This window comes from Diplodia seriata, assembly GCF_021436955.1.
Source record: "Diplodia seriata strain FDS-637 chromosome Unknown scaffold_6, whole genome shotgun sequence".
Lineage (NCBI taxonomy): Eukaryota > Fungi > Ascomycota > Dothideomycetes > Botryosphaeriales > Botryosphaeriaceae > Diplodia > Diplodia seriata.
In genome coordinates, this window is record NW_027117313.1 from 633,039 (window position 1) to 650,254 (window position 17,216).

At 57.1% G+C, this 17,216-nt stretch overlaps 6 protein-coding genes across 6 annotated transcripts; 3 read left to right on the forward strand and 3 right to left on the reverse strand.

Moving 5' to 3' along the window:
* Window positions 1–160: 160 nt before the first annotated feature.
* On the reverse strand, window positions 161–1,666 carry sap61 (Pre-mRNA-splicing factor sap61; the record flags this gene model as incomplete). The annotated part of the gene is made up of 1 exon (XM_066777539.1): window positions 161–1,666. The coding sequence occupies one exon, from the start codon at window positions 1,664–1,666 to the stop codon at window positions 161–163; it is 1,506 nt and encodes a 501-aa protein (XP_066631634.1).
* A 284-nt stretch (window positions 1,667–1,950) lies between these two features.
* FAL1 (RNA helicase) lies at window positions 1,951–3,252 on the forward strand (the record flags this gene model as incomplete). The annotated part of the gene is made up of 3 exons (XM_066777540.1): window positions 1,951–2,236; window positions 2,290–3,144; window positions 3,194–3,252. The coding sequence occupies 3 exons, from the start codon at window positions 1,951–1,953 to the stop codon at window positions 3,250–3,252; spliced, it is 1,200 nt and encodes a 399-aa protein (XP_066631635.1).
* A 3,388-nt stretch (window positions 3,253–6,640) lies between these two features.
* Window positions 6,641–7,671, reverse strand: SLS55_006104 (uncharacterized protein; the record flags this gene model as incomplete). The annotated part of the gene is made up of 2 exons (XM_066777541.1): window positions 6,641–7,562; window positions 7,631–7,671. 2 exons carry the CDS (start codon window positions 7,669–7,671, stop codon window positions 6,641–6,643), a joined length of 963 nt encoding a protein of 320 aa, XP_066631636.1.
* A 1,256-nt stretch (window positions 7,672–8,927) lies between these two features.
* SLS55_006105 (uncharacterized protein) lies at window positions 8,928–11,348 on the forward strand (the record flags this gene model as incomplete). The annotated part of the gene is made up of 7 exons (XM_066777542.1): window positions 8,928–8,979; window positions 9,085–9,647; window positions 9,711–9,828; window positions 9,879–10,143; window positions 10,219–10,321; window positions 10,659–11,082; window positions 11,149–11,348. The coding sequence occupies 7 exons, from the start codon at window positions 8,928–8,930 to the stop codon at window positions 11,346–11,348; spliced, it is 1,725 nt and encodes a 574-aa protein (XP_066631637.1).
* Window positions 11,349–14,352: 3,004 nt separating this feature from the next.
* On the forward strand, window positions 14,353–15,135 carry YAR1 (ankyrin repeat-containing protein; the record flags this gene model as incomplete). Its single annotated transcript, XM_066777543.1, has 2 exons — window positions 14,353–14,575; window positions 14,663–15,135. 2 exons carry the CDS (start codon window positions 14,353–14,355, stop codon window positions 15,133–15,135), a joined length of 696 nt encoding a protein of 231 aa, XP_066631638.1.
* A 732-nt stretch (window positions 15,136–15,867) lies between these two features.
* Window positions 15,868–16,908, reverse strand: SLS55_006107 (uncharacterized protein; the record flags this gene model as incomplete). The annotated part of the gene is made up of 1 exon (XM_066777544.1): window positions 15,868–16,908. The coding sequence occupies one exon, from the start codon at window positions 16,906–16,908 to the stop codon at window positions 15,868–15,870; it is 1,041 nt and encodes a 346-aa protein (XP_066631639.1).
* Between the last annotated feature and the right edge of the window lie 308 nt (window positions 16,909–17,216).

Genomic DNA, 17,216 nt, shown 5'->3' on the forward strand with positions numbered 1-17,216 from the left:
TGCGTCCGGAGATTTGCCGCATTAATGCATAGCCAATAATGTCCAATGTCCCAAGTGTGCAAGGCCTGCGACCGGCCGCCGCTTTCTGAGACAATGGCGACTCACCGCAGCAGCTGCGGGAAATTCGACCTCTTACTAGGAGCTTCTCTTCGCAGTCTTCTCACAGCAAGCCCTGCTTCTGGAGGTCGTAGTAGACCTTCTCAGGCATGACGTTGCCCGTCGCATCCTCCATCTGAACCACGTTCTCCTGGGACTGCTTTTGCTTCTTCTTGTCGACCTCAATCTTCTTGTGGAGGTTGATTGCATCCTGGATGCCAGTGATCTCCCTGTAAAGCCCGGTATCCTTGGTGATGCCCAAGCACTTCAGACCGTACAAGTGGCGACCCTCCGTGAAGTGCTTGTCAAAGGCGCGGCGTCCCATGTACACGAAGTTACCGCAGATTTCGCAGGGAAACTCGACACCGAGACCATGTAACTTGTACAGCCAGAATGGAATCGGCTTGCCATCCCAGGCAAGCGGCAACTTGAGCGGGTTGTAGATTTTGTCCTCGTCGCCCTCCTCCTCACCTTCGCCCTCCTGAACCTCGTCTTGGCCTTCGGCGTACAGGGCATCGAGCTCCTGCTGACGCTCGCGCTCAGTCATACCCTGCCTGCGCTCAACATTGACACGAGTGTCGCCACGCTGCAGCTTCATGGCAGCCGCAAGCTTCTTGACAAGGAACTCACGCAGCGCAACGGCACGCTCTTTGAGGCGCTTGGTGTCGACAGCGCTTGCCGGACGAGGCTGGCCATCGGCAGCCTGTTCGCCGTTCGCGGCCCTTTCAGCAGCGGCCCTCTTGTGCTTCCTTCCATTGAGGTGGTTTTTGTACGTGCTCTCCTGGAACTCCTTCTGGCAGTCAGCGCACCAGTATCCAGAGCCAGATCCCTCAGCCACAGGGCCAGCAGTGGCACGCTTAGCTGCATCCTCGTCCTCCCAACCGGGAATCTCGTTGGCATCCCATGCCTTCTCGAACTCTTCCTCGAACTCGGCAAACAGCCTGTCCAAGTCCTCCAGCGGCCTCGTCTTCTTCATGAAGCCCTCAAGATACAAGACCAGATCGCCGAGGTAGCGGAAGTAGGCATCTGTCATCTTGTTAGGACGCTTCATCTGGGCGAAGTTGTCGAACGTGTCTAGATACTGCAAGTAGGTGGTATGTTTCGCGTTCTTGTTGCCCGGCAGGTTCTCGTAGGCATCGTGAAGGGTCGTCATGTCGAAGAAGCGCCCAAAGCCTTCCTCGCCAGTGAACATGGCCTCGACGTTGGGAGCCATGGGCTCGGGCTCGCCAGGACGGCGCTTGTAGGCTCGCTCCAGGTTCTCGACTGCCTCGTTCGGGTAATCCTTGTGGTGGGCCTTGATATCCTTGTATTCCTTGTAGAATCCTTCGAAGATGTCACCGGTGGAGATGGCCTGGACCTGGCGGGTGTGCTCGCCATTTGGGTCGGCGTAGATGTCCAGCAAACGCTTGGACTGGCTCTGGATGCGACCAAGGAAGTTCTTGACCTGATGATCACGGCGGAGGGCCTCCCTTGCATTTCTGGGGTCTTCAAGCATGCGCTCGGCCGTGGCCTGCTCGAGGCGTTCGATGTCCTCGTGCAGCAGCCGCTGCTCCTCGAGGAGGATGCTCATGGCTGCGTGTGGAGCTGCGTTCCGGAACGCGAATCGGGTCGGCGAAGTAATTGGCCGGCGATGAGGGAGGTGGGATTCGGTATTGTGGTGGTCGAGCTGAGGTCAAAAGTTGGAGGCGGCGGCGAGGTCGCGGGCAAGATTGTCTCGACGCGCCGAGCGCCAAGCGTTTCCGCGCTAAAAGCTCGCGCGCGCCAGCTCCCCGGAAACTTCACCACCGCCGCCCGCCGCGCTCAGGCCGCAAACACCTTTTCCATCACCAACAATTGGAAGCAGCTCCGCACAACATGGCCGAGGGAATCGACAGACGCGCCGATGAGAAGATGGAGTTCTCCACCTCCAAGGAGGTTACGGTGGCTCCCACCTTCGAGGCCATGCACCTGAAGGAGAATCTTCTGCGCGGCATCTACGCCTACGGCTACGAATCACCCTCCGCCGTTCAGTCGCGTGCTATTGTGCAGGTCTGCAAGGGTCGCGACACCATTGCCCAGGCCCAGTCTGGTACCGGCAAGACTGCCACTTTCTCCATCAGCATCCTCCAGGTCATCGACACGGCTGTGCGCGAAACCCAAGGTGTGTGCTTCCATTCGCATTACGCCTTAGCTTGTTGGTTGACCCCAATCTAGCTCTCGTTCTTTCTCCCACCCGCGAACTTGCGACTCAGATTCAGTCCGTCGTCATGGCTCTCGGCGACTATATGAACGTCCAGTGCCACGCTTGCATTGGTGGCACCAACGTTGGCGAGGATATTCGCAAGCTGGACTATGGCCAGCACGTCGTTTCTGGCACTCCCGGTCGCGTCGCTGATATGATTCGCCGCCGCAACCTCCGCACTCGCCACATCAAGATGCTCGTTCTGGACGAAGCCGATGAGCTGCTCAACCGTGGTTTCCGCGAGCAGATCTATGACGTCTACCGCTACCTGCCCCCTGCGACTCAGGTCGTGGTTGTCTCGGCCACGCTCCCATACGACGTTCTGGATATGACTACAAAGTTCATGACGGACCCAGTCAGGATTCTCGTCAAGCGTGACGAACTGACCCTCGAGGGCCTAAAGCAGTACTTCATTGCTGTCGAGAAGGAGGAGTGGAAGTTTGATACTCTCTGCGATCTTTACGATACCCTTACTATCACGCAGGCTGTCATCTTCTGCAACACCAGGAGAAAGGTCGACTGGCTTACCGATAAGATGCGTGAGGCGAACTTCACTGTGTCTTCGATGCACGGAGAGATGCCGCAGAAGGAGCGCGACAGTATTATGCAGGACTTCCGCCAGGGCAACTCTCGCGTTCTGATCTCGACCGACGTTTGGGCCCGTGGCATTGATGTTCAGCAAGTGTCGCTGGTCATCAACTACGACCTTCCCAGCAACCGTGAGAACTACATTCACAGGATTGGTCGCAGTGGACGTTTTGGCAGGAAGGGTGTTGCTATCAACTTCGTCACAAGTGAGGATGTTAGGATCCTTCGTGACATCGAGTGTGAGTGCGGCCTTCTCTACCCCGTTGGGCCCTTTACTGACGCTGGCAGTGTACTATTCGACTCAAATCGACGAGATGCCGATGAACGTCGCGGATCTTCTTTCGTAAACAGTCTTGGTACTTGGCGTTTGTTCGGAGACAGCTTTTTGACAGCAAACAAAAGGGCGCTATGCCCATATTCAAACAGGGCACTTTGAGCGGGGAGGAAATGGGCTTTGTAGCCAGATGGTTAGTTCTCTACACTAAGAGCTTCACATACTTTGTTCTGACATTCGCTACGCCGAAGATATCTAGATTGATCATTGCTTTGCACCAACCGACGACCGAATTACCATCTGGTAGGCTCGGGCCTGACCCCAAGGTATGGCTGACAAGCATTAAAGATGACAAGTTCGACGTATTCCCAACACTTCTTAAACGCTTTTCAAAGCAGGCCATGCCGAGGCTCGGTGTTGACAAGTGCTCGTGGACCCCGCTTCCTTAGCTTTGACTTTGTTGTCATGTTAGTTGTGGTCACACAGTACGTTTCAGAAGATACAACGATTCTGTGCACTGCGAAAAAGGATGGTACACCTTTCCTACGTGGGCAATTGGAGCAAATATCCGGACGTTGATGCAAGTACAAACACGTCCGGATATGGCATACAAATGCCCACGTGAATACTAATATCGTGGTTATCGAGAAGGTGAAAACCTTCGCCACTCTGTAGTCGCATGCTAACTTTCCTCGCCACCTCTTTCCAACCTCAACCCCCGACCAAGTGGCGGCAGACTTTGCACACGCTTCCTTCGTCCCTTTGTCAAAGCTCAGGGAGCCCAACCAACGTTATTAGGTATCGAGTCCGGAGTCTCCCAAAAAATCTGAGACGTGTCGCCGAACTTTGCTTTCCTGAAAGAGCGTCGTTTCGACAAAGCTGACAAGCCTGATCCGGCCGAGGTGTCTTCGGCCTGATCGTATGGTGTTTTGGAGGATGGCTGCTCTCGCTGGGCGGTTTTGGAATTGTCAAACGGTTTAGTGTCGTAGGCTGACTGGGGCGAGAGTAAGCCGGAGCTTGGCTCTGTCGCTTGAATCTGCGGAACAGCGAGGATTCGGCTTGGCGGCACCTCGGCTGGCAGTTCTGCTGGTAGTTCTGCGGGTGGTGCAGTGACCCTGGTGTCTGCTGCCAGAGTGTTGTAAAAAGCTTGCAGGTAGGGGAAAGCCTCGTCTAGAGTGGCTGCTCTTGCATGCTGCGTAGGACCTTGAGCGTGTCAGTACGAGCGAGAATTACAACATCTTTCCAACCAACCTTTGCGCTCACCTTCACGCAGCCCTTCTATGCCATGGACTGATTCTTCACCCTTTCTGCTCTTAATGAATTTCCTCCGTACCGAGGGCGGCTTCAACGTAATATCGCCCTCTGGCCTGTACTCCCACGGCACAACCCTCTCGTCGTACCGACTCGACTCATAAGTTGGCAACTGCACCGTCTCTTTCTGCTCCTCACCCGCCCCGCCACTGCCATCGCATACCAACTCCGGCGTCCTCGCCGCCGGTCCGACCTCACCCCCCAGCATCGCCGCCGCCGCCGCCGCCACGCCTTCCTCCTCCATGCGCTGCATCTTCGCCACCGCGCTCAACAAGCTCGCATGGCACGCCGCCAACGCCGCCACGCGCTCCTCCTTCCGCACCGCACCCCCCTCCTCCTCTACTCTCTCCTTCATCATCATCCTCCATCCCCTCCACCGATCCGACCCCGCCCCCCCGCCCCAGCCCTCTTCTTCTCCGTCTCCTTGTCGCCGCCGCCGTCGCCCCTGCTCTTCCAACTCCCCACCGTGCGGCGGCATCGCCCCCGCACCTTCCAGCGCCGTCAACGCATCCCTCAGCACCTGCTCCACCCACTCGCGCTGCGCGGCGAGCTGCGCGAAGCGTCGCCGCACTTGCGTCGACGCGTGCAGGCGCAGGGCTTCGGCGAGGTCGCGGCGGATGCGGGTGATGAGGTCGTGGGGGAGCGGCGAGCCGCTACGTCGGGAGGGAGGGGTGGTGGTGGGGCGGGGGCATGAGGGGGTGGTGGTTGAGGTGGTTGGCATGGGGACGGAGAGAGGACGGCGATGTTGGTGGTGGTGGTTGTCGTCGTCGTCGTCGAAGTGTCCTTGGTGAGCGGCGAGCTCGAAGGCTGGGCTGGCGGCGGGGTGGTGCTGCATTTGCGGTAGCGGATGAGGTTTGAGGGGTGTTGACGGTCTGAGGGAGGAGGCTGCGGTTTGGGCCGGCGGGGGTTGGTGGCTGGGGTTTGACTGTGTTGCAAGTGCTGAGCTGGAGGCTCGGGGTCGAGCTCGGTTGGTTGGACTTGATGCTGGATTAGGTACTGAGGATGGAGAGGGGAGTTTAGGTGATCGTTCGCGTAACCTCTGGGAACAGAGGCTCGACAGGATATCAGGCCAGACACGTATTGTCAAGAGTAACTAATATACACACGATGTTCGAAGCGAGAGTCTATGTGTGAATAGCGATTACAATGAAGACGTTCCAAGGCTGGCAACATTCAGAACGATAAGCATGCGATATGAGCATAGTGAGGCAGTGGTTGGATATGCAAGCGGCAGAGAACGTTACACAAGGCTTATCTTGTAATCGCTACGAGGGAAGGCGAAGGCAGATTTCCTACGCCTGCATTTATTTTTGATTCGAGGGGCTGTGCAGCTGCCGGACTCTCCTCGTGGGGAGCCAGGGGAGCCTCAACAGGCTTGAGCAAGAGCGAGGCGTTGTGGTGCCACGCCTTGCAAGTTTCCGTATCACTTGGCAAGCCACCGAACCATTTCGGGCTTCGATTAGCAGCCTGGCTACCTCGCAGAAGCTGAGCTGCGCCGCATGGAGCCCGGGAAATGAGTGGCAAGTCGTTGTGGAGAATCGCACCTTGAGCTACAGTGCGCAGGCTGCGCCGATATTGAGGAATTTGGTATAATATCGAGACAATAAGTAATGTGTGAGAACTACAGGCGACCCTTCAAACCTCTTTTGGCATATGTCGAATGCCTCTTCTTGCCAAACTTTGACGGCATGACGGATTCCAATCCCAGTCATCGCACAAGGCACCAGCGGCCTTGGGCTTGTGTGGCCCGCTTGTGCCACTCTGCGACCATGAGGTTGTTTGTCTCAGCGGTTCGTTGCATGGTTGCTGCGCCGTGCAGTGGGGGCCGGAATGCGGCAGCCACTTGCGCGGCCTGTTGGTGGCATCGGCTGCATGTCGCATTGGTTGAGGCCTGCAAAATGGCTTGATATTGATCCTGCCTGTCGCTTAAAAAGGACAAAATGAGCTGACGCCTGTGCAGGTGTTTTTCTCCTAACATGGTTCGCTGAGAGGATGGGCAGCTGAAGCGCCCGTATGACCATGAACGCAAAACAAATCGGTGAACAAAAGATCCACAACAGCGCTTCAACTACATTAATCTTGCTGCAACGTGGAGGGAACTGGTCTTGTGACTCCATTTTTGGTGATTCGAAGCATAGGAAAGAGGGCAACTAAGTGATCAGCCTTGCGGTCTCCACCTCCTCAAACGGGCGCGGGCGACTCAGCCTCTCCCCCTTCTCATCCGTAACTTGAAGCAGGGCAGGGAAGATGACGGCATAACCGGGTTCATGACTGAGCCCCGTCTGCCATTCGAATTTCCAGGAGCTCGGGTGCGAGAACAGAAGGAAGGCAAAGCCCGCTGCACGCTTGAGGATTTCCTCGAGATTTTGGCGCCGATTCGCATTCTCGTCTCTTCTTGCTCTCAGGCGCATCAGAACAGAGTCCAGCTCTTCAAGGGCTTGACTAATATTGTTCGATCTGGGATCAATTTCAGTGATGGTTCTCGAGCCGTACGTTTGTTCGAGCATGCTCGCAGTGATGGTTCGCCATTTGCTGAGTAGTGCTGTCCGTGCTGTCTTTTTGTCAGCTTCGTCTCTAGGTTGATGCTCAAGAGAAAACTGACCGTGCTCATTATCCTGCATTCCTGTCATGGATTCAAGACAGCCTGCCACTTCCGGTGGTAGAAAGCTTGAACTTGGTTTGCTCTTGAGACCGATTCGTGGAAAGATAGCCGATGCAATCAGGCAGCGCAGCGCAGGAGTGCGTGTTTGCGGATTCACGATTGCCGATGTCATTTGCGATACCGAGAGTTGGGAGACCTCCATTAGGCCAGCAAGAGTAGTCTCGTCGATTGCATCCAGATCGATTTCGGAGGCGCGGTAATAGCTCACGACATGGTTGTTGACCATGCTTTTGAGCTTTGACATCTCACTTGAGATACTGTCGTCTGCCACTGGTTGCGGAAGGTATCTCTCGGCAGAGGACTCCCACGTGTCAATTGCTGTGACTTGGGGCAGGCCGGTCGTCTTGTTCTCTCCGTATGATGATGACTGCTTCAGCGGGATTTCCGGGTTGTAATGTGGTTCGTTTTTCCTCGATTTCCGGAAGCAGAAAAAGAATACAAGGGAAGCAAGCAAGATCCCGCCTATCGCAGCTCCAACTCCAATGCCTGCAGCTGCTCCAGAGCTGAGCCTTTTGCCATTTGGCGCGTTAGTTGATTGCGTCGGAGGTGAAGAAGTAGCTGAGGAACTGCTGGTTGTTGTCTGGGCTGATGAAGTAGCTGAGGAATCGTTGATTGCTGTGTGGGTTTGTGAAGTAGACAATTTGCCTTGGCTTGTCCCTACTGGCGTCGTGGTCTGGACGGTCGTGGCCACCATAGGACCATAGGCAAATGTATGCGGTTGCCCAGTTGTGTCCCAGACTTTCGTGTAAGTGATTTTCACCACGACTGATCCAATCGTCTGGTTTGCGTAATCTATGGGAAGAGTACCAGTAAATGGTGGAGTTGTTGTGAGAGAAGCGAAGGCTTTAGACGTATCGACGACGTAGACTATTTGGGTCTCAAGGGAAACGCCTTGGGCTTGTCGGACATTAAGCGTCTGGTCATGATCATCTGGTGGAGTAGAGGACATGACTGCTGGATTTAGAGGCCGGATGAAGACCTGGGTGACGAGACGAATGGAGGTGACGGCGCAAAAGCCAACGAAGGCGAGAGGGCCAGCTTCAGCGAAGTGGCCTCGCGCAGTAATTCAATTCTCTGGCTGAAGGAAGCACATGCCTGCACCCATTCATTAGCCGTTACCTAGTATCCGAGCTGATACACAACGGTAACAGCCTTCACTGGGCAGCGCAACGCGGCGCAAAAGTGTTTGGGGGCCAGACGGGATCCATGTACGCCCCATGTCGGCGCCCGCCTTGTGACGCCCGAACTCTGCTTACAAGCAGCGAGAAACGCACCGCGATTGGATGAAATGCGCCAAATTGCTGTCGCTCGACATGGCAATAGGCGCAAATCCCACTCATTGCACGAGCCTGTCGCTGGGCGTGAGGAGGGGAAAGCGCTGGACCAGTCATTTTTCCGGCGTGGGATGACGAAGCATTACACAATTGATTCTTGTGAATGTGTCTGTCGGCTCGCCCGAGCGTTTTGCCATTATCTTGAGCCTCGCGAGGCGTCAGGAGGCAGCCTGGTGTGACGGGGCGTCGCTGCAGCGGTTCCCGTTCGTGGCAGGTGCGTACGGGCCAGAATTGGTCGACTGTGCCGCCCGTGTTACCCAGACGGCAGTTCAGCCTTGCGGAGAGCAGGGGAGATCCGTTGGGGGCCAATTCGACCGCGCTGAATCCCAGAAATCAAAAGCTTACCTACTTTCGTGGCGAATCCGTTGCCTCGCAGACGTTCCCCACGACGGACCCGAACTGGGCCTGCAAGCATACATGTACGGAGCAAACCAACGACAAATGTCGGCTGATAGGCCGCATATGGTGGTAGCAGTGGATTTCGGTATGACCTGTAAGTAGTTTTGGCTGCTGTGAAATGAGCGTGCGACGTTGGAAGCCGGAGCCGGGACGCCCTTGTCACTACCACGTGCCCATTCAATCTTACACGCTCTTCCAGGTACCGGCGTCTCTTATGCGAATCTATCTATCGGCTCCGAGACGGTCCGTTGGATCCAGAAATGGCCGGGCCGGGGGCAGGCGAACGAGAACAAGGTCCCAACTGTCCTGGTGTATCCCCACAACTCACAGGTCACCTCCTCCTGGGGGTTCAACTCGGAAACGATATCGGAGCAGACGGCCGATGATCGGGAGTATCGAGAGTGGTTCAAGACATATCTGGACGTCTTCAGGCTCCAGCGAGCACAGGCCGAGCTGCCAAACGAAACACCAAGGTCAATCCAAGACGTCGAGAAGTGGTTTGAAGACTACCTGCGTCATCTGTATCAGCACGTCGAGTTCGCGCTTAGCTCCGAGCTTGCCGGCGCCTGCTGGCCGGACGCGTACATCGAGTTCATATTCAGCGTTCCCACAACCTGGAACAACCATACAGTGGAGAGGTTTAGGACCGTAATCCACCGCGCTGGCTTTGGTCAGCACTTGAGACATGTCGTCTCCATAGGTCTCACCGAAGCGGAGGCTGCCGCTGTACATACCTCGACTGAGGCTCCTGGAATCTTCACGGTATGTCTCGCAAATGCATCGTCCGAAACGGTGCGACCCAGACGCGTTTACTGATGTGCGCAGGATCGAGACATTCTCCTCGTGTGCGATGCCGGCGGTGGTACTACTGATCTGTCCGTGTTGAAAGTCGTCTCCAATCAGAGCCAGTGGATGTCGCTGCAGCAACTTGACGTTGTATTCGGTAAATGAAGACCACCATCCCTCTCACTTTCCCTTCTGAGCAGTTTGCAGGAGAAACTATCGGCTCAGCGGCAATCGACAATGACTTTGAGGATCTGGCTCTGCAGCGTTTATCGAGAATTGACCGTTCCGCCATCGGCCTGGAGCCTGAGGAAGTGGCGTGGCAGATGATGAAGAGTAAAGAATTCCAAAACGCGAAGTGCGAGCATGGCTCACCCAGTGATACACCCATCTTCTCCATCGGTATTCCGCAAGTTGACCGCAACTACTCACAAGTCGACATTGGAGTAATGCATGGAGAAATGAGGTTCAGACGGTATTGTGGACTACTCCTTTGTCATCTTTTACCCGGAACCATCCTCACAGCTTCTGTTAACTGACGACATGTTAGAGAGGACCTGCAACTACTTTTTGATAAGCAAGTGCAGAAGCTGTTCGGACTCATTGATCATCAACTCGAGAGGCTCCAGAGAAAGTATCCAGGCGAGCAAGTGGTAAGACATACCTCCTATTCCTCGAGTACATTCGAGTGCTGATCGCATCAGACCCACGTCATCCTTTCCGGTGGACTCGGCAACAGCGCATACGTGCAGAAGCGTCTCATGGAAAGGTATGCTCGAGGGAAACACACCTTTCTCAACGCTCAAAACATCAACTTCCGAACCGCACCGGATCCTCAGCTGGCTGTCTCCAAGGGCCTTGTTACGGACCATCTCCGGAAGCTAAAAAGCGGAAAAAGCGTCCTGGACTGGCGGTGTTGTAGGGCCTCTTATGGCACACTTTGTAAAGTTGCCTATGACAAGCACAACCCCGGTACGGAACTCCGCACAGGTTCCTCAAACATCAGCAATGCTTACACTTCGTCCAGAACACCGCAACAAACAAGTCCACAAAGACCCGATGAACGGCAAGCTCTACATCTCCAACGCCATAGCCTGGTTTGTCCGAAAAGGCGAGCCAATCCGCGTCAACGACGCCATCATGCACAACTTCAGCCGGAAACTGACGCCGGGTGACCCTCAACGCGCCTTTCCGACGTGGATCATCAAGAGCGACAACGACGCCGACATCCTGCCGTTCCAGATGGGCGCCGGCGCCGAGATTCTGTGCGAGATCCAGTCTGACCTGTCCAACGCCGACCAACGCGACTTCAGAGAGAAGAACCGGCACTTCTGGCAGACGAGCCAACGCCACTATATCGTAGACTACCAGATCCAGGTCATCATCGGCCCGGCGGATCTGCGATTTGAATTGTGTATGCACATATTGCTTCGCCATCGGAGAGCGCCGTGGTTTACTTGAGGCTGACTCGACGTAATAGGGTTCAACGGCCAGAAGCTGAGTAGAGATCAGCCCATCCGCGTTGAATGGTCTCCCGCGACGCCCCCAACGACCATGGCTGCAGAGATGCCTGCTACACCGCGGGCGAGACAGGCTTCGGATGAGAGCGTGTACGTGCCGCGGAACGAAGAGCACAAGCGTATTCTGGGCAGTTTGGCGAATATTTTGAGCAGCAGATAGATGGATATGGCCCCCTCTGAACTCGGCAAACACTACATCGACGTATGGAATAGGAGAAAGGTCCCATGTGTTGCGACCTGCCGATGAGAGACTGGTAAAGTTTTGCCTGGATTACTTGAACAGCCAACACATTGCCACATATAAGGGAGGAGAATCGCGTGCTCTTTCTGGGAGGTGATAGCTGTGCTTCGAACTCTTTACTTGCCTTAACGCTTAGGCCAGTAGCTCGTAGATTGTGTGGCTTGACTTCCGGCAACCCCAATGTGTACATACTACCTGTTGCAGCTAACGTGTTCCTTCGTCGACGCAGCTCATTTCCAAGTGAAGAGTGTGGTAAATGGTGGCGGCAGTCTGATCCAACATGGTACTCCAGGACATCCGGGAGTGGCAACCCGCAAAACCTTCCTGAAGCACTGTCGTTGAGAACGAGGCTCCCAGCGACCATTTTCCAAGGCACAAACCTAGCTCCAGACTACGGTTTCGCTGCCCCTGCGGTACCCTTGCCGGGCTGGTCATCTGATATGGTGTTCGATCGACAGTGACTGCGGACCGACTGCTGCTTCAGCGGTCCGGTGCCACACCGCATTTAGCGCTCCGCTTATCGTTTTCCCTTCAGCCTCATGTCTCCTCGGCCGTGCATAGCAGTCTCTCGGTCCCGAACTAAGACCCTGGTGTGATACCACCGGCTTTGGTGTGGCCCCTGGATGCGGCATATGGTACGAGACCAAATATGTCCATCCGGGGGGTGGCTGTGCATCACGTGGTGTGATGCAATGCGTCAGTGGATTGCGGAGTTAATGGGGAGAGAGAATCAGTGGGGTGGATGGTTTAGCCTTGTGGGACAGGTGGTCCAGATGCTGGCAGAGCATCCGGTTTCTCCCCTCTTCGGCACTTATGAGTCTGGGAATACCGTCTAGCTCCTTGTCGCTGCCTCTAGCCTCGGGTTTTGCTTTGCTTGGTCCTGTAAGGGCCGGACGCAGGGAAGTTGCAGATCAACGATACGTGTGCAATAGTAGTACCGAGACCGAGCAGCCTCCAGGCAGAACTACCGAGGAAGTCCATACCAGAGCCGAAAGATAGTATGGCTGTCCTGATTGGCTGACAAGTACCGAATGCGGAAACCAATGGAATCACAGATGTGGCGGAGAAGAGCAATGACTTCGTGAGCTTAACGCCGATAGGCAGAGACATTGCTGAACTGTCCCAAGCTGTGACGTGTGTGTATACGAAGGAAGGTTGTGGGTATTGTGTCGTCATGCTGTAGGGAAGAGCGAAAGGACTGGTGGTACTCATCAATGATCCATTCCGTGGAGTAGCCTTAACCGGGTTGTAACACTGCCGATCCGGCACCTGGTCGCAACTTCGCCTGAAGGGAAGTTCGATGCCACGATAGACTCCCGATTCGAGGGGAGCTTTGACGACTGGAGGCATACTAGTACGCTTAGCGACGGCAATTGAGGAAGTGAGCTGGAGGGCAGTGAAAGCTGGTGGTAAAATCCGGAGCTTGGCCCCGCCCAGTCGACCGTTTTATTCCCGTGCGGAGCTGGCACTTCTCGTCCAGCACTGCAATATGGCTCCGGCCACACTAAAAGATGGTGTGCTTACGGCCAAGTGAAGCACCGAGAAGCGTCAAGGAAAGTACCATGAGCGTGGCGTGCTAGCTTGGAAGCGCACAGCTGGCAGAGCACCGCCGGCTCGTCCAGACCGCGAGCACGGGCGGGTTCGCGCATGTGTTGGCAAGGCAAGATGGGACTGTGTTCTGGGAGAGCAAGATAAGGCGCACGGGAAGGGTGCGGAGGCAAGAGCTGCCGCAAGTGAGGCCGGTGAGCCTGGCTGGTGGCGCGCCGATAACTCTTGCGGCAGATAGCCAATTGGGATGTCGGCACTGCTAGCAATTGCGGGATGACAGCCGAGGTTCCGAGCCCTTGAGTCCACATGCTGATCGTCTCTTGGGGCGGCAGCCCCGAAGCAGTAGGAGTGAGACCGGCTCCAGACACGAAATCCCCGAAATAACGCGTGGCGCCGATCCAGACCTGCACGTGGGCGCAGGAATGATCTCCAGCTGGGCTGATGAAAGGGAGGCCAGCGATCAGCGCGGCTATCAGTAATCCAGCAACCCTACAACGCAGCAGCGGCGCCGTGGCAGCCTCATTCCGGGCCAGAGGAGATGAGGCTCGATGGCTGTGCACCCGTTAGGCTTCTTGCGCAACGTGCTGGTGAGGCGCGCTGGACCCCAGGCAGGGCGCCGCACAGCTCAGCCGCATCCAACCCCTGGCGGGTGCCAGCTCCTTCGCACAAGAACGGTTGCTGGACGGCCACACGCTGGGACCACCTGGATCTGCGCAGCGCTAGGGCGCGGCCGCTCGCACGCTGGTCCCGGGCGCGAGGGGTCAGGCACAGGCTCCACGGGCTGCCCAGAGACGCCTGCGAGCCTGGCTTAGGGCGAACGAGTGCCAGCAGGCGAGGGCGAATGGGCGTCCAAACGGCGGGAAGAAAGCCAGCTTGCCACGCGGGCCCTGGACGAGGCAGCGAAAGCTTGTTGTGTGGAGAAGGCTGTGGGGGATGGGCGGTGGTGGCCGAGGAAGGGCCCCCACTGGCTGAGCGGGCGCGCGGCGCCAAGGCGAGCGCGGAAAGGCAGCCGCGCTTCCCCGGCGTGTGCACGCGCGGGCAGCTTCGCTCGGCGTCGGCATAATTTTTTTTTCCTGGTGCGACGGCGACGGGAGCCCTCCACCACACGGGCAGCCAGCGCAGACGGCCTTGCCTAGCACAAACCTTCCAATCTCCAGCATACTTCGCGACCTTCCCCAGAACCGCCGAGCCGCCCTCCGCAACCAAGCGACTTCTCGTCACACCGAACCCTGCTGCACGAGCGCGAGACAGACCCGGCCGTCCTGCCCGAAGTCGCCTCGCGCCGCAACACTGCTTCCTGACCACCAAGCCACGCTGAGCCTCAGACGCTGCCCCTCGAAACCACCCCCGTTGCGCGACCCTGCACCCCGTCCAAATGCCCGCCCCCGCCAACCCTGCTAGTCTCGACCTTACCGAGGACGAGGTCGACGATCTTCTGTACCTCGCTCGTGCGAACGAGACCCAGGACCTGCCGCAATACCTCCAGGACCTCTCGCAGAGCCACGCCGGTAGCTCGGCCGCTGACATCCTAGCCGCTGCCGTCGACGAAGCCTCCGGCAACAGCGCCCTCCACTACGCCGCCGCGAACGGCCACAATGGTACGTTGAATGAATCGCCCCACATTGTGATACCCGGATGCCTCGTGGAAGCGGGCTGACCGAATCCCCTTCGCTGCGGCCGTGCAGAGATCCTCAACATTGTCCGCAACACCCTCACCTCGGCAGTTGCCTCCCCCGAAGCCGTGAAGGAATCGTACAAGTCATTCGTGAACCTGAAGAACTCTGCGGGCAACACGGCGCTGCACTGGGCCGCCCTCAATGGCCACCTGCCGGCCGTGCAGACGCTGGTCGCGCTCGGCGCCGATGCCACCATTCTCAACGCTGCCGGTCATGACGCTGTCTTCGAAGCCGAGCAGAACGGGAAGAATGACGTTGTTGGATGGCTGCTTGTTGAGGGCGGCGCGCTAGACACAGTGGTCGGTGCATTGAAGGATGAAGAGGTCGCCGAGTCCAGCAAGAACGGGTCAAGGGATGATGACGAAGGGGAGGATGTGGAGATGAAGATCAGTATGGGCGACACGTCAGAGTCAGGTGTGGAGAAGGGCGTCGAAAACCTGCAGATGGATGACGCTAAGGCCAAAGAGAAGGCGAGTGGGTGAGAAGAGACTGTGGGTCTGACCATGCACATCTCGTTCAGCGCTGCCACAAGTGAGGAGCCGAAGGCCAGGTGCGGGAGTTGTTGGCATCCAGGAACTCGGTTCCTTTCCGCGTCCGTTCGGCGTACCGGCGCAAACGCTATAGCGGCCGAGCCTCCAGCTAAGTTAGTCGCAAATTGCGAGGCTGAGGCCACCGGATGCATCACCACAGCTGCCCCAGGCACAGGTCTGAAGGCACCGCCTTCTGTTGGGAAAATGCCGCAAGATTTTGCAATTGCGCGATTATCTATCATGCAAAATTGACCGAAACGGCCCTTTAAACTTTTGAAGCCCTCCTCGAATATTACTCGAAAGGGCCGAGTCTAGCTTGAACAGTTCTGTGGTTTGTGCTGTGTTCCATCAGTAACGGCTGAGATACGATGCCACTGTTCTCTAAGAAGGTCAATGCTCTCTGGGCAGAGAGGTACTGAAGATACACGGAAGAAATGAAAGGATATGACCGAAAAGGGATGAACGAACCCACCGCGCCGTTAGTGCATGTCTTGCACCCATTGGTCGGCCTCGACCAGACCATCGTAACGCCGAAAATGCCGTAGGACATGAGTTTGCAAGAAGTGAAGTGAGAGCAGGGCAACAGAGCATCCATGTGCTCCGTCCGGCATGCCTGAGGTGGGACAACCTTTGTCAATAGGAGATTGCGAGACATTGCGAGGCACTCACTTGACAAATCAGCTGCTAGTCTCGGAGCCATGCACGCCTCTTTTCTTCCTTCTTTTTCGCGGCCTTTGCCTTGAACGCTTGGAGCTCCTTTTTCGAGAGCCTTTTATTTTGCCGCTCGGCCCTCAAACTCCTCCCGTCATGGCTATTGGCGGCGGCATCAACGTCGAAATAAGCATTGAGCTGTCGACGACTCTTGTTCTCGTCATTGTGCTGCTCAGGACCAACATCGCCGGCCTGGAAGCGGCCAGTGAAGCGATTAAAGTTGCCGGTTTGAGCGTACGGATCCCCCCCTAGCGCAGCAGCGTGCAAGGCGGCGGCAGCTTCAGGATCGACAGTAGCCTCGGCTTCTTCTTCGATATAATCCTGCGCGTAGTCGGCGTTGGGGTCGAAGTCACCATGGATAGCTGGGTTGTAGCCACCTCCACGCTTGCGAGGCGGCGAACCTAGACTGCTGCTGCCGTAGCCCGTCGTACCAGGCGCCGCAGGAACCGCAGGCATTGCAGGCATTGCAGGCACAGCAGGCGCCGCGGGCGCTGCGGACGAGGAGGCCTCCGGCACGCGCGGGTTCTCCCATTGAGTCAAGCCCGTGTGTCGATTGTAAAAATAGTAAGCACCAACACTCTGGTCCCAGAGAGCCTCCCAACCGTCGTCCTGCTGCGCTGGCGGTTCTTCGTCCGGTAAGGGAGGCGGGACCTCGTCGGTGGGCAGCGGAGGCGCGTCGCTGGTGGCAGCAGAAGGGTCTGTGGATTCAGGATGCTCCGATGACTCGGGGTCCAGGCTGCGCTTGCGCTTCTTCGCAGCTGTGGTCGTCTCGGCAGTGCCGTCGTCGTCTGTCGGGCTCTTCACATCCGGCGGCGTGCCTGGTTCAGCAGGCTTGTCGTCGGCAGTCGTACTCTGGCCGGGTGTATTATTGCCGGAAGCCGAAACTTCTGCGGTTTCCCGAGCGCTCCTGTCATCGGACGCCTGGTCGCTTGCGCGGTCGCTCGGCGTGGGCGGGGAGTCGGCGTGCTCGGGCAAGGGCGCAGACGCGTCGTTTCTGGCAGTGTCGTCGGACATGGCTTGGGCGGATAGCAGTGGCGGGCAGGGTAGAGAGATGGAGCGCGGACAGGGCCACGATACAGCGTGCGGCGCTCAAAGCCTCACACGACATGGATGGGCTTGGGTCGTGGGACGCTCGGGCCAGACGGCACGTGACGACACCCGCAACTGTCGCTCGTGGCGTCCCAGGCGTGCAGGGATGGGCCCCAAGGCGGGGAGTCGCCAACTACCGCGGACACCGCGCCGGCACTGTGACGACAGGCGTCTACACACGTCGCGCTGGGCGACAGGCGGGGGCACGGGGGTGCCTGCCGTGCCGTGGAGAG